The following is a 16,539-nucleotide window of genomic DNA, read 5'->3' as shown; positions in this document are numbered from 1 at the left end:
GTCTACACACCCATCAGAAGGACCCAAACCCACAATGCCGACAACACCGAACACGGGCCAGGACGCGGGGCAGCAGGGGTTCTCATGCGTTGTGGGCGGGAAGGCAACATGGCGCAGCCTCTTCCGAAGACAATTTGGTGTTTTGCTGCAAAACTAAACATACTCTCACCATACGATCCAGCAATCGTGTTTCTTGGTATTTACCCAAAGGAGTTGAAAACTGATATCCACATAAAAAGTTGCACACGGATGTTTATAGCAGCTTTATTCATAATTAGCAAAACTTGGAAGCAACCAAGATGCCCTTCAGTAAATGATGGATAAATACACTGTGGTAGATGCACAACATGGAATATTAATCAGTGATAAAAAGAAATGAGCTCTCAAACAATGGAAAGACAGGGCAGAACCATAAAGGTACATCACTAGGTGAAAGAAACCAATCTGAAAGGCCACACACTGTGTGATATCAACTGTATGACATTCTAGAAAAGGCACAACTATGGACAATAAAAAGATCAGTGGTTGCCAGGGGTCAGGTGCTGGGGAGGGGTGAACAGGTAGAACACGAAAGATTTTTTTTTTAACATGTAATGTATTATTTGTTTCGGGGGTACAGGTCTGTGATTCAACAGTCTTCACATAATTCACAGCGCTCACCGTAGCACATACCCTCCCCAGTGTCCATCACCCAGCCACCCCGTCCCTCCCACCTCCCTCCCTTCCAGCAACCCTCAGTTTGCTTCCTGAGATTAAGGTTTCTCTCCCTCTCTGGTTTCGTCTTGTTTCATTTCTCCCTCCCTTCCCCTATGATCCTCTGCCTTGTTTCTCAAATTCCACATATCAGTGAGATCATATAATTGTCTTTCTCTGATTGACTTATTTCGCTTAGCATAATACCCTCTACTTCCATCCACATTGTTACAAATGGCAAGATTTCATTTTTTTGATGGCTGTAATATTCCACCGTATATATACACCACATCTTCTTTATCCATTCGTCTGTTGATGGACATCTGGGCTCTTTGCATAGCTTGGCTATTGTGGACATTGCTATGAATACTGGGGTGTAGGTGGCCCTTCGGATCACTACATTTGTATCTTTGGGGTAAATACCCAGTAGGAGCACAAAAGATTTTAAGGGCAGTGAAAATACTCTGTCTGATACTTTGTAACGGTGGATACATGTCTTTACGCATTTGCCCAAACCCACAGAATGTACACACAGAGATGAACCTAACATAAGGACCCTAAGTGATGATGAGACGGTAAGTGCTAGTTCATGGATCGTAACAAATGTACCCTCTGTTGGGAGATGCTGACAGTGGGGAGGCTGTGCATGTGGGGGGCAGGGCACATATGGGGAAATCTCTGTACTTTCCTCTTAAGTTTGCTGTGAACTTTAAACTGCCCTTAAAAAAAATAAGTTATTTACAAAACAAAAACAAAAACATGATATCTGCTTTTGTTGTTACCTGGAGACTCCAGGGCGGTACCCCAAACCGCCTTAAGAAGTAGCCTGTGGGTAGCTGGCTGACCCGTAGAATTATCTGTCTGCCACACCTCTTCCCCCGCCTAGAGCCCACGAAGCCAAGAGTAAAGGAAGGGACGCGGCGCCACACGTCCAACAGAAGGAGCAGACAGAAGGCCAAGATTCCGGCAGAGACAGAAGGAAGAAAGCAGACTCCAGAAAGAAGAGCAGGAAGGGTCTTTCCAACACCCCCAGGGGCTCAGGGCAGGATAGCCAAGCTCTAGACAGCAGAACTAATAGCCACAAGATCCTTTCCTAAAAAAACAGAGGACATTCTGGCATCAGGAAGTCTCCTGTCTAGTCCCACCTGACCACCACTAGATGAGGGGTGCCAGGGTGCCACAATGGCTCTCCATCCTTCCTTCGTACCACGCTCATACCAGCCGGGACCAGCAGACACTTCATAAAAGGCTTCAACAAGACAGACACAGGCGGCACCTACTACGTGAGCAGTCCCGTCCTGGGTGCTCGGCATCGGTGGGGACCCTGCCTCACGAAGCAACCCAGGAAGAGTAGGAGAGGGGGGCCACCCAACACAGGGGAAGACACATGTAAACAAGCTACCAGACACAAGAAAATGCTCTTGACAAAATAAAAGGAAATTAAGAAAGAGAGAACAGGCAGGAAATTATTGAGAAGGGAGGAAATTCCCCCCAGTGTCACAGCACCCGCTGCCCTCCAGCTGTAGGCTTGGAACACAGGTGCAGGCAGGACCTCCAACATGGACCCAAGCCAGCAACACCAGGCTCATGAGGCCAAGCTCCATGGTGCCTCCTTTCTGGCCAGACCAGGGCTGGGCCACAGGTGTCTCAGGCTCTGGGGCAGGGGGCCACGAGCTCACCACACACCAGGCCTCCAGGAGAGACTGGAGAGCTCTCAGGCAGACATCAGCACCAAGGACGCAAGCTGGGGCAGGCCCCGCGGGCTCTGAGCGCTGCTCCCGGGGCTCCCTCGGCCACATTGCCAGAACGAGCCACTTACAGCGCTGCGCAGGCTTCCACTATCCCAGCGTCCATCCCTGCTGAGCAGTGAGTGACCTTCATCCCAGACAGCAATCTACACCTGACCCTCCTCCAGCCCTGCAGGCCAACTGCACCCTGCAAACCACCTCTGCATGGCGACCTGCTCTCCGCCAGGGTGCGCCTCTTCCAAGAGAACTCCGCTTCTTGCATGACCCTGGGACATGGATTTCCCGTGATGACAGAGTGACACCGCCCCGCACAAAGCCCGGGGACAGCCGCCAGCCTCCCTGCCCTTCCCAAGAAAGGAGGCAGGAGTGCCACCGCCTCTCATGTCCCCTCTCTGCCAGCCAGCAGCTCCCACCTGCACTTGCTGTCCCCAGCGGTCCCCACCAGGGCGAGCTCTTTCTCCCACCCCCCAAGGGAGGCAGGGCTCAGCCACTTCAGCCCCTTCCCCTTCCTCACCCAAGAGGCTGGCTGCAGGAACCTGGTGACACAGCCCTCCCGGGCTCAGGGTCCCTCCACCCCAGCTCCTGCCCTCTCGGCCACCCTCCCTGAGGCCTGACCAGACACCTTGCCTCCCACAGCGGCTGGGACCAGCCTCCTTCTCTGCAGCCTACTAGCTGCCCTGTCCTGTGGCCCTGGCCTCCCCTTTCTCCTTCTCTCAGCCTCTGTGGCAACTGCTGGCTCGTCTGTAAGTACATATGGAGGAGCCACGAGCCACGGGCAGCCACCAAGCACCCGAGTGAGCTGTCTGCAGGTGCAGCCATAGGAAACAGGATGCTAGCGGCTCTGGACGACGTGCATAAGGACAGCATGTCAACCTGGAAACACCTAGACACACAGGGTTAAATAAGCTACGTTAATGCTGACTTCATCTTGTACGTTCACACTTCCTGTCCTTTTGAACATGGTACTAGAAACTTCAAAATCTGTGTGTGGCCCGCACCACATTCCTCCTGGACAGCAGTGGTCCAAAATCTCCAGTCTTCAGGAAACAAGTCCAGAAACAACAAAAGAAACTGTCCGTACGCTCCATTCACATGGCTCTATACCGCTGCCCCCCCGAAACAAGCATCCCCAAAACGCTGTCTGAACACCCCAAGGTCACTTCCCCACCTTCCACAGAGGACTGGCCTGTTCCAGCCTCCAGCTTCTGGGGGCCACACCCAAAAGCAGTTCCGTCCTCACCTCCTTAACTGGCCACCAACACAGAACAGGTGAAGACACGTCTGTGACACACTCCTGATCCCATGATCTGACAGCCCTGGGGGCCCCCCGTGGGCTTCCCTCTGGATTCCCCTGGGGGCTCACCTGCTCTCCTCCTCAGCACCCTTCGCCAGCTCCTCGTCTGTTCCACCCCTAGGTGTCAGAATGCCCCAGAACAGGTCTCTGGCCTGTCTTTTCTCCCTGGCTGCACGGCCCCCTCCTCCAAACCTGGTGAGCACACCACCCTCATGGTTTAAAATAACATCAGTCTTTTTTCTTTTCTTTTCTTCTTAAAGATTTATTTTTGAAAGAGAGAGAGAGAGTTCAAGAGAGTGCAGTGCACGTGCACGTGGGGAGGGGGGAGGGTAGAGGGAGAGAGAGAACGTTAAGCACACTCTGCAGAGAGCACGGAGCCAGACACAGGGCTCGATCTCACAACCCTGCGATCATGATCTGAGCCAAAACCAAGAGTCAAAGACTTAATGGACTACACCACCCAAGCGCCACCCCCCAACCTTTCTAAAGTAAGCTCTACACCCAAGGTGGGGCTTGAACTCACTGCCCGGAGACCAAGAGTCCCATGCTCTTACAACGGAGCCAGCTGGGGGCTCCTAAAATATCACCAGTCTTTGAGGGACCACCCCCCATGCCCCCAGGCCTGAACCTACTTCTGAATTTCAGACTCACATCTCAATTCTCCCCAACCCCTACTTGGATATTCGGTGGGCAACCCACGCTTCACATCTGGAACCAAGAACTTGAGTCTCTTCCTGAACAGACACAGCCTGTTCTCAGACTCTCTCCTGTGCGTGGCCCTGTGGCCGACACCCTCTGCCCGAACCTCCTCAGCTGACCACTCCTCCCAGCAGGAGCCCCGGGCACAGGAGGAGGGCCCTGCTCACAAACTACACAGAAACACCCCCCCACAAAGTAGGAGGGGATGAGGAAGCTGTGGTGTCTCCGCGCAACAAAACATCACACGGCACAGGATGAGAGAATCACTTAAAGCAAAGGTCCCAAAAGATGACCCACAGCACGGCACCCTTTCTACAAACTTAAAGCTCAGATAAAACACACATTTAGCGATGCTTAGGAAGAGGCCATGAGCAGACAGGAAAAGAGAAGTGAAGGCATATGGTGACCATGGGGTCAGGACAATGGCAGCCACAGGCTGGGCGAGGGGGGTTGGACGGTCGCGTGGGATGCTGGCAGGGTCCCAGCTCTTCGGTGGGTGGTGTTTGCAGGTGCTTATTAAACTACTTAAATGACCACATAAAACAGTCCACGCAGGGACCAAAGACTGACTCAGTTTGACGCATCTACGATCCCAAAACATACCCTGCTCCCCACTAGTCTTCCAGCTCAATTAATGGCCTTTGGTCTACCAGGTGGCCAGACCACAAACACCTCCAGAAGACTCCCTGACTCACGCCGCAGGCATCCCCGCCACGCGAGCACCAAGCTGATGCTGAGGCTCACAAAGGAATGCGGCATAAGCCACGCTCTCTGCCCTCAGGCGCTCCCGCGTCACCGGCAAGACGGCGGTGGAGACCGACAGGTAAACCCACAGAAAGCCCCGCCTGGATGGGCTCAGAACCACCTGCCCCACCGCCAGGACCTCCGAAGACAGGCCTCAGTGGGACATACACCAGTCCTGACGAAGCGCCTTGCTCTGCTGTGGGGGCCACAAAGACCAGTGTCCGGAAGCAATGCTGGAGCTTGGGCCTGAACGATGAGCAGAAGTACCCAGAAAATAATGTCCTAGCAACAGGAAGAGCCGCTGTAAAGTGCAGCTGGGACTTGCTGTGCTGCCCACTGAGGAAGCAAGCGGGGGCGTGCAGCAGCAGGCGGCGAGGCTGGGAGCACCACACGGTCAGGCCACCGTCAGCCCGATGGATGGACGTCCTTACGTGGAGCAGCCCAAGCAGCGGGGACTCAGCTCACAGGTCGTGCGACACTGTGGGGACAGGGGGGCACCCAAGGGACCGAGACCACCCCCTCCCACGCCTGGAGCCCCACTTGGCACCTGCCCACGACACCACACCAGGCATCTACTAATGACGACATCCCGGAGCTGCTCGAAAAGTTCTAAATAAAATACGATCACAAGAGGAAACCTCCAGGGGTCTACCCCCCAGAACAAACGGTTGTTAAAAATTATCATAATAGTTTCAGGTCTCTTTAAAAAAATAAAATATTACAGAGAAAAATAAAGGTCCCATTCGCAGGCCTATCCCACTGCCGCAGAAGCAGCTATCTCCAGGAGTCAGAGGGCACCCTCTGGCGACCTCCCACACTTGGACACACGCGTGCCCACGACACACGGACCCGGACGGCGCGCACCTTTTCACAGCCACAACGCAGACTCGCGGCACACACCATCCCCAACCCACTCTCTGCGCACAGCGCACCCTGCCGGCTGGCACACCAACGCCAAGCACAGAGCGCGCTTCTGCACCCCGTGGCACACCGTCACACACAGTGCAGCTACTCACATCCGTGTCTCCGAGGGACTGACACTGACGGCCTCATGAAGGCCAGGCCAGCGGCCTTCCCACTTGGGGGCACACCATCTTCTTGAGGTGGGCAGCCCCACCCATTCCAGGACACTGCGAGCAGCCCCCACGGTCACCAAGCCAACTGCGTCCCCGAACACAGTCGGAGACACACAGGGAGGTGTGTCTGGACTGGGAAGCCCCCAACGCTGGAGGGGGGCAGCCTCTACCCTCAGTTCCAGGATCAAGACCCCAAAGAGTGCCCAGTGAGTGGTGTCCAAACCTCCCAGCATGAAATGAAAGCCAGGGTTGGTGCCCTGAGAAGCAGGCCCAGAGCGGTCAGGACCCTTGCCTGGACTCGCAGGGCCCCCCGTGAACTCTGGTTCTGGGCTCCTGCAGCCCATCTGGACGCTGTCTTTAGCACGTCACTCTAGGGCTTTGGGGGACATTCTGAACAAAGTTTCTCAACTGTTAAATACATAACAAAGTGGCACCAACTCTGACTGGCTATCTAATCAGTCCAAAGCAGCAGAGAAAACTCCAGAGTGTCCAAAACAGGCTCTAACAGACAGAATGCCTATTTTGAGTAATTACAGCAGGAAAGGGGGGGGGGACTAATGATATTCCATTTCAGAAAAGATGCTACATTTATCCCCATCTCTTCCCCTTGCAAACCGATCTGTGGCTCATCAACAAACCCATCAAAAAGTAATTCCTAAGGACAGGGACTGCCCTACTCCAGCACAAGTCTGATCCGAACCTGGTGCTCAATTAATGTCTGCTCACTGACTGACTAATTGAACTCACAAAGCATCACCCTGGCCTTCGAGGCCACAAGCAGGACCGACAGTTGTCTACTCAGAGAGCTGTCCAGGCACAGACTGAAGGACCCAGCAGTTCTGCAGTCGGAGAAAGGGACTCGCCCCTGAAGAGCAGGGGACAATCCTGACCACTCACCCCTTCCAGCCGTCAGGACTGCCCCAACCCTAGTGCCCATGCAAAGGAGAGCCCGGGAGAGCCGCTCGGCAGCACGAAGCACAAGTCCCTGCCCGTCCAAGGGGTCCAGCAGTCGCTGGACACCTCTCCGCGCTCCTACCCCCGGGGTCTCTATAACAGATGGCGTGTGGGCAGCAGCTCCGGGGGTGAGCCAGCCTCTTGCCATGTGCTCCGAACACTCCCCTCTGTGGACTTTCTCATGACGCAGCCCGGTCCCCGTGTGTGCACAGCCTCGAGGAGGCACAAATGCAGGAGAGGCAGCGGGCAGGAGCACAGGGGCCCTGGGGCTCCGGCCCCTCTTGGCGAAAAGCCGCTTACCTCCAGGGGTCTCAGTGTCTTCATCAGGACCACCTGGTTCTAGGACCCTCAGACACACAAGTCCGTCCATCGGCACGCAGCAGGGAGCCCAGGGCAGCACACACAGCGGCGAAGCCACCTGAGCTGTCAACTCAAGCACCACGTCGCATCCCAAGCCAGCTCCACACATAAAAAGGCCGAGAAGCCAGGAGATATTTGCTGCCTTAACAACACACGTTCCACCTTTATAAAAAGCTCCTGAAACCACAACTGCCCTGTGTCCGCTTCCCCGGAGGCCTGGCAGTGCGCGGGATGGCCCCTTCTTCCCGAGCCTCCATCCCATATCCACCTCCGACAGTGGGCGGCCTGCTATCTGCCGCCTCCCCTCCTCCCCTCTCCCCTCCTCTGAAGAAGTCACCCTGAGCGGCAGTCTTACTGCCCTGCTAGGCAGAGACTCCCTTGGGGGCCTCACTCTCATGGCCAAAACCTCCACCATATGCCATGTGACTCCAAAATTCGGACCTCTTGCGGCCTCCCCCCCAGCCCCCTCCATACTCAGCTACCTCTGACACTTGCTCAGGGACGGCATCACAAACTTCACGTTCCGGACAGGCATGTGGTCCCCCAGTCGGCTCTCCACTCACTGCAGCACCTGGTCTCGGTCACCCTGGGATGCCTGAGATCTCTCCACTCCCCACCTCCACACCCTGCTGCCCGCCCTGCCCCTGACCACCCGCCCCTGCACCCCACGGGCCACAGACACAAAAGTGATCTCAAAACACAATTCAGATTCTACAGGTGCCCTGCCTAAAAGCCCCCAGCGGCTTCCCACCACACCTGAAAGTCAACCATGGCACCGTGGGTACAACGGCTCCGTGACAGGGCCCCGCTCCTGTCCCAGGGCCCCTCCCGCTCGGGCCTGCACACCTGCTGTCTCCTCTGCCTGCAAACGTAGGTCCTGGCCGTGCACACAAGCCCCCCTCTCATCGTCCAGGTGTCTGGCTGCAGTGCGACCGCTTGGGAAGGCATCGCAGGCCAGCCAGCAGTACCCACGCTCACTCTGCCTCTGGGCGCTGTTTATTCCTTCATCACAGCCACCATGAAGACAAAAACGTGCTCACACTTTGCTGACTGCCTGCCCCCACCCCAACTCAAGCACCCCAAGAGCAGGGGCTCTGTAGGCCTCGCCCCCGCCCCGGGCTGGAGCGCAGCACCCACATCCACCTTGCTCACTGGCTCAGTGCACATCCTAGAACAAACGGGCCACGGTCTCGATCAACATCCACGGGGAAAGGTTTAACCTCACTTAGCCGAAGAAATACACCTTAAAAACAGATACAATCTTCCAAGGAAACATTTAGAATGGTATCGATTTCTAAAAAGTCCTATTTTGGCCATGGTTCTAAAACCCATGGTTTTAAAAGCATAAATGGTTGAGCCCTCAAGAAGGCAATTTGTATCAAAGACTTGAAATGCTCAACCCACCAGACGCACGCAGAGATGCGCACAAAGACACTCACCTGAGGGTCATTTACAACAGACAAGGGGACACAAGTCCCAGCAGCCCAGCACAGGGGCCTGCGGGGAAGCCTCGGCCTGAGACGGCGAGGAGCGGGACGAAGAGGGGTGCTTCAAAGACCACCAGGGGCAGGGCACTCGCAACACAGGCAGGACCACGATGATCCGCGTTCGTACAAGTCGGAAGTCCCTCTGCACCAAACACAGGTTGAAAGGACGTGCACTGGACTGCGCCCAGCTGCGCAACGAGAGATTATGAGTGACTTTATTTCCTTCTTCATGGTTTTCTTTTCTTCCCAAACTTCCCATAATGAATAAAACTAATTTTAAATCAGAAGAAAAAGGGTGGGAAAAGAAGTCCCTTTCAAGTGACTGATAATTTTATCACACTTGGTAGTTCCACTAAAACATCAATCAAGAGTGCTTTCCTCTTCTCTCCCCCGATGTGGGGGCACAGGCAGCGCTGCCACTGCTTGGCGCTCCTACAAGATCACATCTACTCCAAGCAGGCCCGGCCCATTACCTGCTGTGTTCACTAACCCGTGGCGTCTGTCTGCGTAAATCCGGATACGGATTATATCAAAAGCCGTGACATTTTGACAAAGCTCCCGCGTGAAAGGCATGACAATTCCTTGGAAAGCTCTCCTCGAACACTGGCCCCATGCACTTCAACACAAAGGTTAAGAGTGGGAAAGCTGTCCTCCCTCCCCTTTCAGCCCTGATGGCAACACAAGACCGTCCCACACGGTATGGCCGCCCCACGCCCCTGCACCTCCTCCTTCCCCAAAGCTCTGGGTCCCATCAGTTGACCCCACAAGGCCTTCCTGTGCTCTGTGCGGAGTGTCCAGGCCAACACCTGCCACTCCGACCACAGGGCAGAGGCCTGGCAGGCCACGCACAGCACTGAGGAGGCGGCTTCGCTGCCCGGGCTCCCAGTGTCCGGCTCTCACCGCTCTCTCAACAAGTCACTGCAGAGCTACACAACCTTCTTAATGCTTGCTCCTCAGTTCTAAAATCTGACATTCAATTCAACATGGTCATAAAGAACTGTTTTCAGATTTCCCCAACCTCTGGAGCTGGAAAACATATCAAAATATGCCCTCTGGGATGCGAGTTCCCCAATGTCAGCGAGGGCGTCCCACACTACCTGGTCACACCCTCCTCACAAGGTTAGTAGTCAAAGAAGTGGGAGCGTCCTTCCCCTCCCCCTCCCCACGGCCACAGGGAAGAGACAGAGAGGTCCCATTAGACTCCAACTCCAGGGTAAAAGAAGGAAAGCCCAACTCTGCTTCGAAGGCCGGCAGAGCGGCGGGGGGAGCTCTGAGCCTCCAGCCCCCATCTTTACCAGGCTGGCTCGCCCACACTGGGAGGGCCTCCATCCATTCACATGCCAGGGCGCCACCAGGAAGGCGGTCACAGAAGAAAGCCAGACAAGGAGGGGGTATCCACGCACTCTTCAAATTGGAGGGGGGCATAAATTGTGGACAATGTTTATATCTCTTTGTGTTCTGAAGCTTTTAACCCCTTAGCATAGATATTAAGGATATTTAAGATCATATCACATCACAAATTGTTGTTGAAAGTGTCCCTGGCCCTACCAAAGAAATACGAAGTTCCCAGTCTTCAAACACAACTCTACACAGCCTGACCCAGTACACAGGGTGTTAGGAAGCTCTGACTGTAGCCCATACAGCACCGAAGTCCACGTGTTTCTAGTTTACCGGCCCCACACCAAAGCAACCTCGGCCCAGCTGGAAACAACGGTCCCTCACCCCTGGTGCACAGCACCCAGGACAGAGGCTCCTGCTGCAAAACGTACCTCTCTCCTTCGCTTTTCTTACTATCACAGGCCTGATTAAATGAAAGGCTGCTGATCTCCAGCGTCAGAAGTCTCAGAGATGAGAGCCCTAAACGGTAACTGTTTCCCAGGACAATCAAAAAAAACCTGGGGCGCCTGGGTGACTCAGTTGGTTAAGCGACTGCCTTCGGCTCAGGTCATGGTCCCAGGGTCCTGGGATCGAGCCCCGCAATCGGGCTCCCTGCTCCGCGGGAAGCCTGCTTCTCCCTCTCCCACTCCCCCTGCTTGTGTTCCCTCTCTCGCTGTCTCTCCCTGTCAAATAAATAAATAAAATCTTTAAAAAAAAAAAAAAGAAAGAAAACCTTAGACTCCTTTTTATTGTCAACATGAGGAAGAGTGCTTCTGAGAACTTTGCAAATTCCCCAAACCTAAGGCAAGTTTCTCCGGAGTCCTTTTAAATCTCTGCTTCAAGATTTTCAAAAACAGTTGTTAATTATGTCTCGATCAACTCACACACGATTAGCTATTTATAAAGAAGCTTTCTTCAAATGTTTCATTTAAGATGAGCAAAGCTCACATTTATATACTGAACGGGGCTTCAGAAGCATACCAGGAACTACCTTTATTTTGATTTCAAGGAAAACAGACACGTGTGCGTCCCTGTTCTGCCCCACTGAGCTGCTTCATTTCTAGGGCAGGGTCTGAACTGGGTCAGTCCCGTGCTGATCAAACACTGCTGCCCAAGGGGACCTGGTGCCCACTTGTCAGCAACTCTGAGCAGGAGCTTCAGGGCAACTTCCACAGCACAAGTGAGAGCCTGGGCACTCAACCACCATGGCCCAGAGGCAACAGAACAATCCTGGAGCCAACCCCTTTGGCCCCTCAGATTCATGTTCATCGTTCATCGACCACCCAGGTAGCAGAGATATCACTCTCCTAAACACTTCCTCATGGGGCCCTAACACATACGGATCTACCCCTCACAGGGCAAATGTAGAGGACTTGGAAAGTCCTCGACTCTTCAAACTCCAATAATTCTGCCATAAGCGTACAGCACGCATTGTCCCCAAGATACGGTAAGTTACCCATAAGAGAGAACAGATACCCCAGGAGGGTCTAAGGGGCCCCATTCCTGGTTACTGCCAAAAGATAAGAACCACCAGCTCCAAAAGACACCCACATATGCCTGAAACACCATCCCACCCCCAGTCACCAAGATGGCTTTGTCCACCCTCAAGACGATGGGGACAGTCAAGGGCAAAGCCCAAACAGACGGTAAGAATGGCCTCCCCCCCAAGTCAGCGGTGCCGCAGGCAAACGCTCAGGAAAGCGACCTCTGTCCTACGCTAAGCAGAGCTGTCCAGAGCCGGCTGTGTACAGCTCTGAAAGGGTTTTTTTGCTTCACAAATGTCACTGTTACCCAAGTATATCAAAAGGAAAACTCTAAGGCCTCTGGCCTAAGCCAGCCCTGCGCCCAGGCCCCCTCCCTCTGCAGGCAGCTGTGCCCGCTGCCCCCACAGCTGTGGGACACGTCCCCGGTGTCCACGGCCCACCTGGACAACCTCGGCAGCTTTCCCACTCACACAACCAGAGTCAGCCACCACACCAGACTCCGCGGTGGCCAACAACATGTCCAAGTTTGGTACAGTTCTGATGAGAGTAAAGTGTCGCTAGACTTCACTCCATCTACAGCAACGTGATGCTTGAAAACCAGAGAAAAACGTACTGTACCTGGGGTAGCGTCGGCATGACGGATGCGCCGTGACAGCGGTGTGCCCCATTCATCCCTGTCAGTCCCACAGTGCTTCACGGAATGCCAGCCCTGCTTTCTAGCTCCAAGGAAAGGCCAGGGTGCCGTCAAGTAACAAAATCTCAACTTCCAAACACACCCCTCATGCCACAGCATGGCTGCAAGCTGGCCCGTAACTTCAGTGCTGGGCTCTCCACCTGCCACCGTCCGGCTCAGGGTCAGCCCTCCTGGAACCCAACCTGGCCCCAACGGCATAGGAAGCCTCGCCTGGGCTCAAATACCTGCACCCATCCTGGGTGGGAGCCCATGCCCTAGCCGCTGTTCCCTACAAGCTGGGATAGTAACATCGAGCTTTTAACATCTGAAGTAAGGAGCAAGCCCACGTTCCCAGGCCAAGGCATCCACCGTGAGGAAACGCTGCTCCAGCCTAGAATGAAATCCTTCACTCGGCCAAACCTCAGAGTGACAGGAGAGCATTCTCTGCAAAGGCAGGACAAACTGATGTATGCTGAAGATGCTAATCCGGCAGGCCAAAAGATCACCTTCAGAAACGAGCATCTGTAACGTAGCATCTATCTGAAAAGATCTTTTAAAACCGTTTACGCACATGCTAATTTTGGTGTCATATCACTTTTTCTCTTTGTTCAACTATAATCATAACCTTACTTCGCTGTTATGACTTTGAAGCTATATGAAACTAGTGCTTTCGAGAGTTCTTGGGACAACTGCCTTTGCAGCAAAAATCTCTTCTCCGTGTTTGCCATTACCATAGTGGAAAAAATTTAGACTCTGCTGCCTTCAAACGAGCAAATTAATTACAGGAACATAAAGGCTTCTTTACAAAACTGTCCTGACAAAGAATATCAAGATGGAATTTGCTAAAACCAAAGTCCACATGGGCTCCCAGTGAGCAGTGAGAATGGAGCGTGAAGGCCCAGGGCTGGCATTAGGCCCTGGTGAGACCTCCGTCCCTCCTCTCCCCACCTGGAGCTGCAGGAAGGGGAGGTGCGGAGGGGCAAGCCTCTTTCACACACACTCCAACCTCCAGCAGTCCGTGAGCTCACCTGACACCCGTGTGCAGCCTGGAACGCCCCGCCATGCCCACCCCGAACCCCTTCCCAAGTGTTTGCGGCTCTGAGTTGTAACGAGAATGAGCTATTAGCCAAGCAGTTATTTTTATAAGTCACTGCTACCTCCTCTTTATACGTTTTTATGATGAAAGATTCCAACGAAGAGGAAACATCAAGTAGGAGAGTTTAATACTCCCTGATTAATTCTTTAACTAGAGTATTCATAACTTATCATTTCGGTTTACAGAATGACACTATCTAAAAGAACTTTATCTCGGGGTAGTACTTTTTACTTTTTTTTCTTCTGCTGTTATAAAAATGAGGTGATATAACTAATCAGAGTTCCCGATTAGTGGAGGTCGGGGGGTGGGGACCAATGAAGAGATGGATATAAATCTTTTCTGTTCTAGAGGACATCCGTCACCCAAATGTCAACATGGGCTGCTCTCTGCTCTTAAATATGGGGGACTTAACGCAAACACTCGTGGACAACTCTTGCAAAGAGTCGCTATGTTCACAGCTTTTTTTCAAGGAGTTGTCTCCTTGTCACACGAAGACACCTCTAATGGTGACATTAGAACAGAAGACGAAAGTGAGTCTCCAGGGTCACCCATGACAAAGATGGCAGATATGCCCCTTTCCAACCACGGCTTCCTCCCCCCAGCAGGAAGAAGGAGGGGGCTTCACCTGTACAAAGGCTCAGACCCAGGGGATCCAACCAACCCCAACCCGCCCCCTCTACAGGAACCGCTCAGGCCCTGCAAGCCAGGCCAGGCCAGGCCAGGCCAAGCGCCCGCCTCACCAACTACTGAGGAGCTCGCACCAGTTTTGAATAACAAAAGTACAGCTAGGGAATGGTCTATGCTCTGAGTAAGGCAAGTGCTGAACTGTGCGGGACCACCCAAAAGGCATTTTTGCAGCTAAGTAAAGAATATTTTGACATTTTACGTAATATCCTACAAACCTGAATTCCCTTTTTCAAAGGTTACTACAGATCAGCCCTACTCTCCACTGAACGATCAAAATACACATAAGGAGCAAAACAAAACTTTCAATAAAACATCACAACCTCAAAAAGAAACCAAACACGTCGTCAGGGGCATCTCAGCAGCTCTCTGGCAACTTGTTTGATGTCACCCTCTCCCCTCAGAGCGCGGCAACCCCCACCAGCACCCCCAGAACGCAGGCTGGGGTTGTCAGCTCTCCCCGCCCCTGCCCAGATCAAACACCCCCCCACCACCGCCCAGCAAGCATTACCACCGGTCCGCGCCCTGGCACGCTCCAACAGGGAAACCCCCTCCTCCTTAAGACGCTGAAATTCCATCAAGGTGACCACCGGCTCTTTTCCGAGCGCACACGCGGCCAACGGGAGGTGCTGTTTCTACTACTCCTGCCCCCGCGGCGCCTGTTACTCCACAGCAAGGAAGGAGCTCTCCAGAAGCTCAGCACTAGCGGTCCACACAGAGGAGATGGACAGGATGGAAGAGAGCACGGGGCACCGCGACTGTGGAGGCTTCTCTCTGCTTGGGAATCCCAAACAAGCAGCGTGACCTGGGATGCTGCGGGGGCCTTTCGCCGTCAGACCCGAGGAACCCTGACCAACCGCCGGAGTGACACAGGAGACAGAGAACCTGCACGGGCTGTGGAGCCCATGGCTCCGCGTTACCAGGCGTCGCCTGTACCTCTGAGAGACCCACTGATTTCACTGGAGGATACTAAGCAAAGCAGCTGGGCACCCTGTAACCAGAACGCTGTGCTGCAGGCCACAGTGGTCGCAGGAAGTGCATAGCACAGCGCTGAGGCGAGGACGTGGCCCAGGAAGGGTGTGTGCCCAAGGATCCCTCCAGGGCTCACCTGGGATCTCTGCCATCCCGGTGTTAGCAGGGAAGCGAAAGCTTTCCATGCGGACTTGCCCAGCCACAAGGAAGGAGTGTCACTACTCTGCCTGACCTCACCAGTGGGGGGGGGGGGGCGGGTAACTAGTCCTCCATCACAGCCCGGGAGAGGAGAGGAGCAGCAAAGTTCAGTGAGGACACAGGCCATAACACAACTGGTCCCAAAAAACCAGGAGGCGGAGCACCAAGTGCAGAAAAGCATGGACCCAGGCTATACAACCTACCAAGCTGTTCCCCTGGAGGCCTGCTGCCAAGGCTCTCCACCGAGGGGAGGGGGGCGGGGGAGGGGAGGAGCGGGCAGGGGCACACACCGCCAGGAAAGGAGCTGCTCCACTGTGGGAGCCCAGAAACTTTGCAATGCAAAGAGCGAGCTGAAGCCAAGTGCTGCCCAAGGAAAGGGACCCCTGCAGCCACAGCACCCCCCCGGCCGTGCGCGCGCGCGCACACGCACACACACTCCCGCACACACACACTCTCACACGGAGGAGAGCCTTCCCGCACCCGGCAGGGGAGCGCCCCGGCTCCTTCGCTGCAGGCCCGCGCAAGACCCGTGACCTCAGCGCCCCGCCAGCCCCACAACTTCCTGCACTCCCGGCGGGGGCGGCCAGACCCGCCCGACGCGGCCACTCACCTGGGGGCAGCTGGAAGTTCTGGATGTTGGTCGGGTTCTGAGGCGGCTGCGGCAGGCGGGGGGCGAGGACCGTGGGCGTCAGCGTGGCCCGGATCCCGCCGGTGGTGGCCGAGGGCGTCCTGGGCAGGCTCTGGGGCCCCGCGCTGGCCGAGCCCTTGGGCAGCCCGGTGGGGGTGCCAGGGGCCGGCGGCGGCGGCGGCGGCGGCGGCGGCGGCAGTCCAGCGGCGGCGGCGGCGGGCAGCGCCCCTTGCATAGTTGGCCCGAGGATCATGCCGGCCCCCGCGCCGGCCGGGCAGCTGGCCGCCAGGGCCTGCGGCGGCGCGGGCGCCGGCTGCACCGCCGTCTTGGGCGAGTCGGCCTTGGCCACCTGCGCGGGCGCGGCGGCGGCGG

General features: G+C 55.0%; 1 protein-coding gene across 1 annotated transcript in view; it reads right to left on the bottom strand.

Annotated features, from left to right (window-relative positions):
* Nucleotides 1–16,537, bottom strand: part of TAF4 (TATA-box binding protein associated factor 4) — a gene marked incomplete at its 5' end in the record, with an annotated part of 66,963 nt that extends 50,426 nt beyond the window's left edge. The window contains one exon of the mRNA XM_025865043.2: nucleotides 16,150–16,537. Coding sequence (XP_025720828.1) covers nucleotides 16,150–16,537 — 388 coding nt within the window. The remainder of the gene's footprint in view (nucleotides 1–16,149) is intronic.
* Between the last annotated feature and the right edge of the window lie 2 nt (nucleotides 16,538–16,539).

This window comes from Callorhinus ursinus, unplaced genomic scaffold (assembly GCF_003265705.2).
Source record: "Callorhinus ursinus isolate GAN/ISIS: 27379988/994484 unplaced genomic scaffold, GSC_fseal_2.0 scaffold89, whole genome shotgun sequence".
Classification (NCBI taxonomy): domain Eukaryota; kingdom Metazoa; phylum Chordata; class Mammalia; order Carnivora; family Otariidae; genus Callorhinus; species Callorhinus ursinus.
This window is presented reverse-complemented; position numbering and strand designations above follow the sequence as displayed.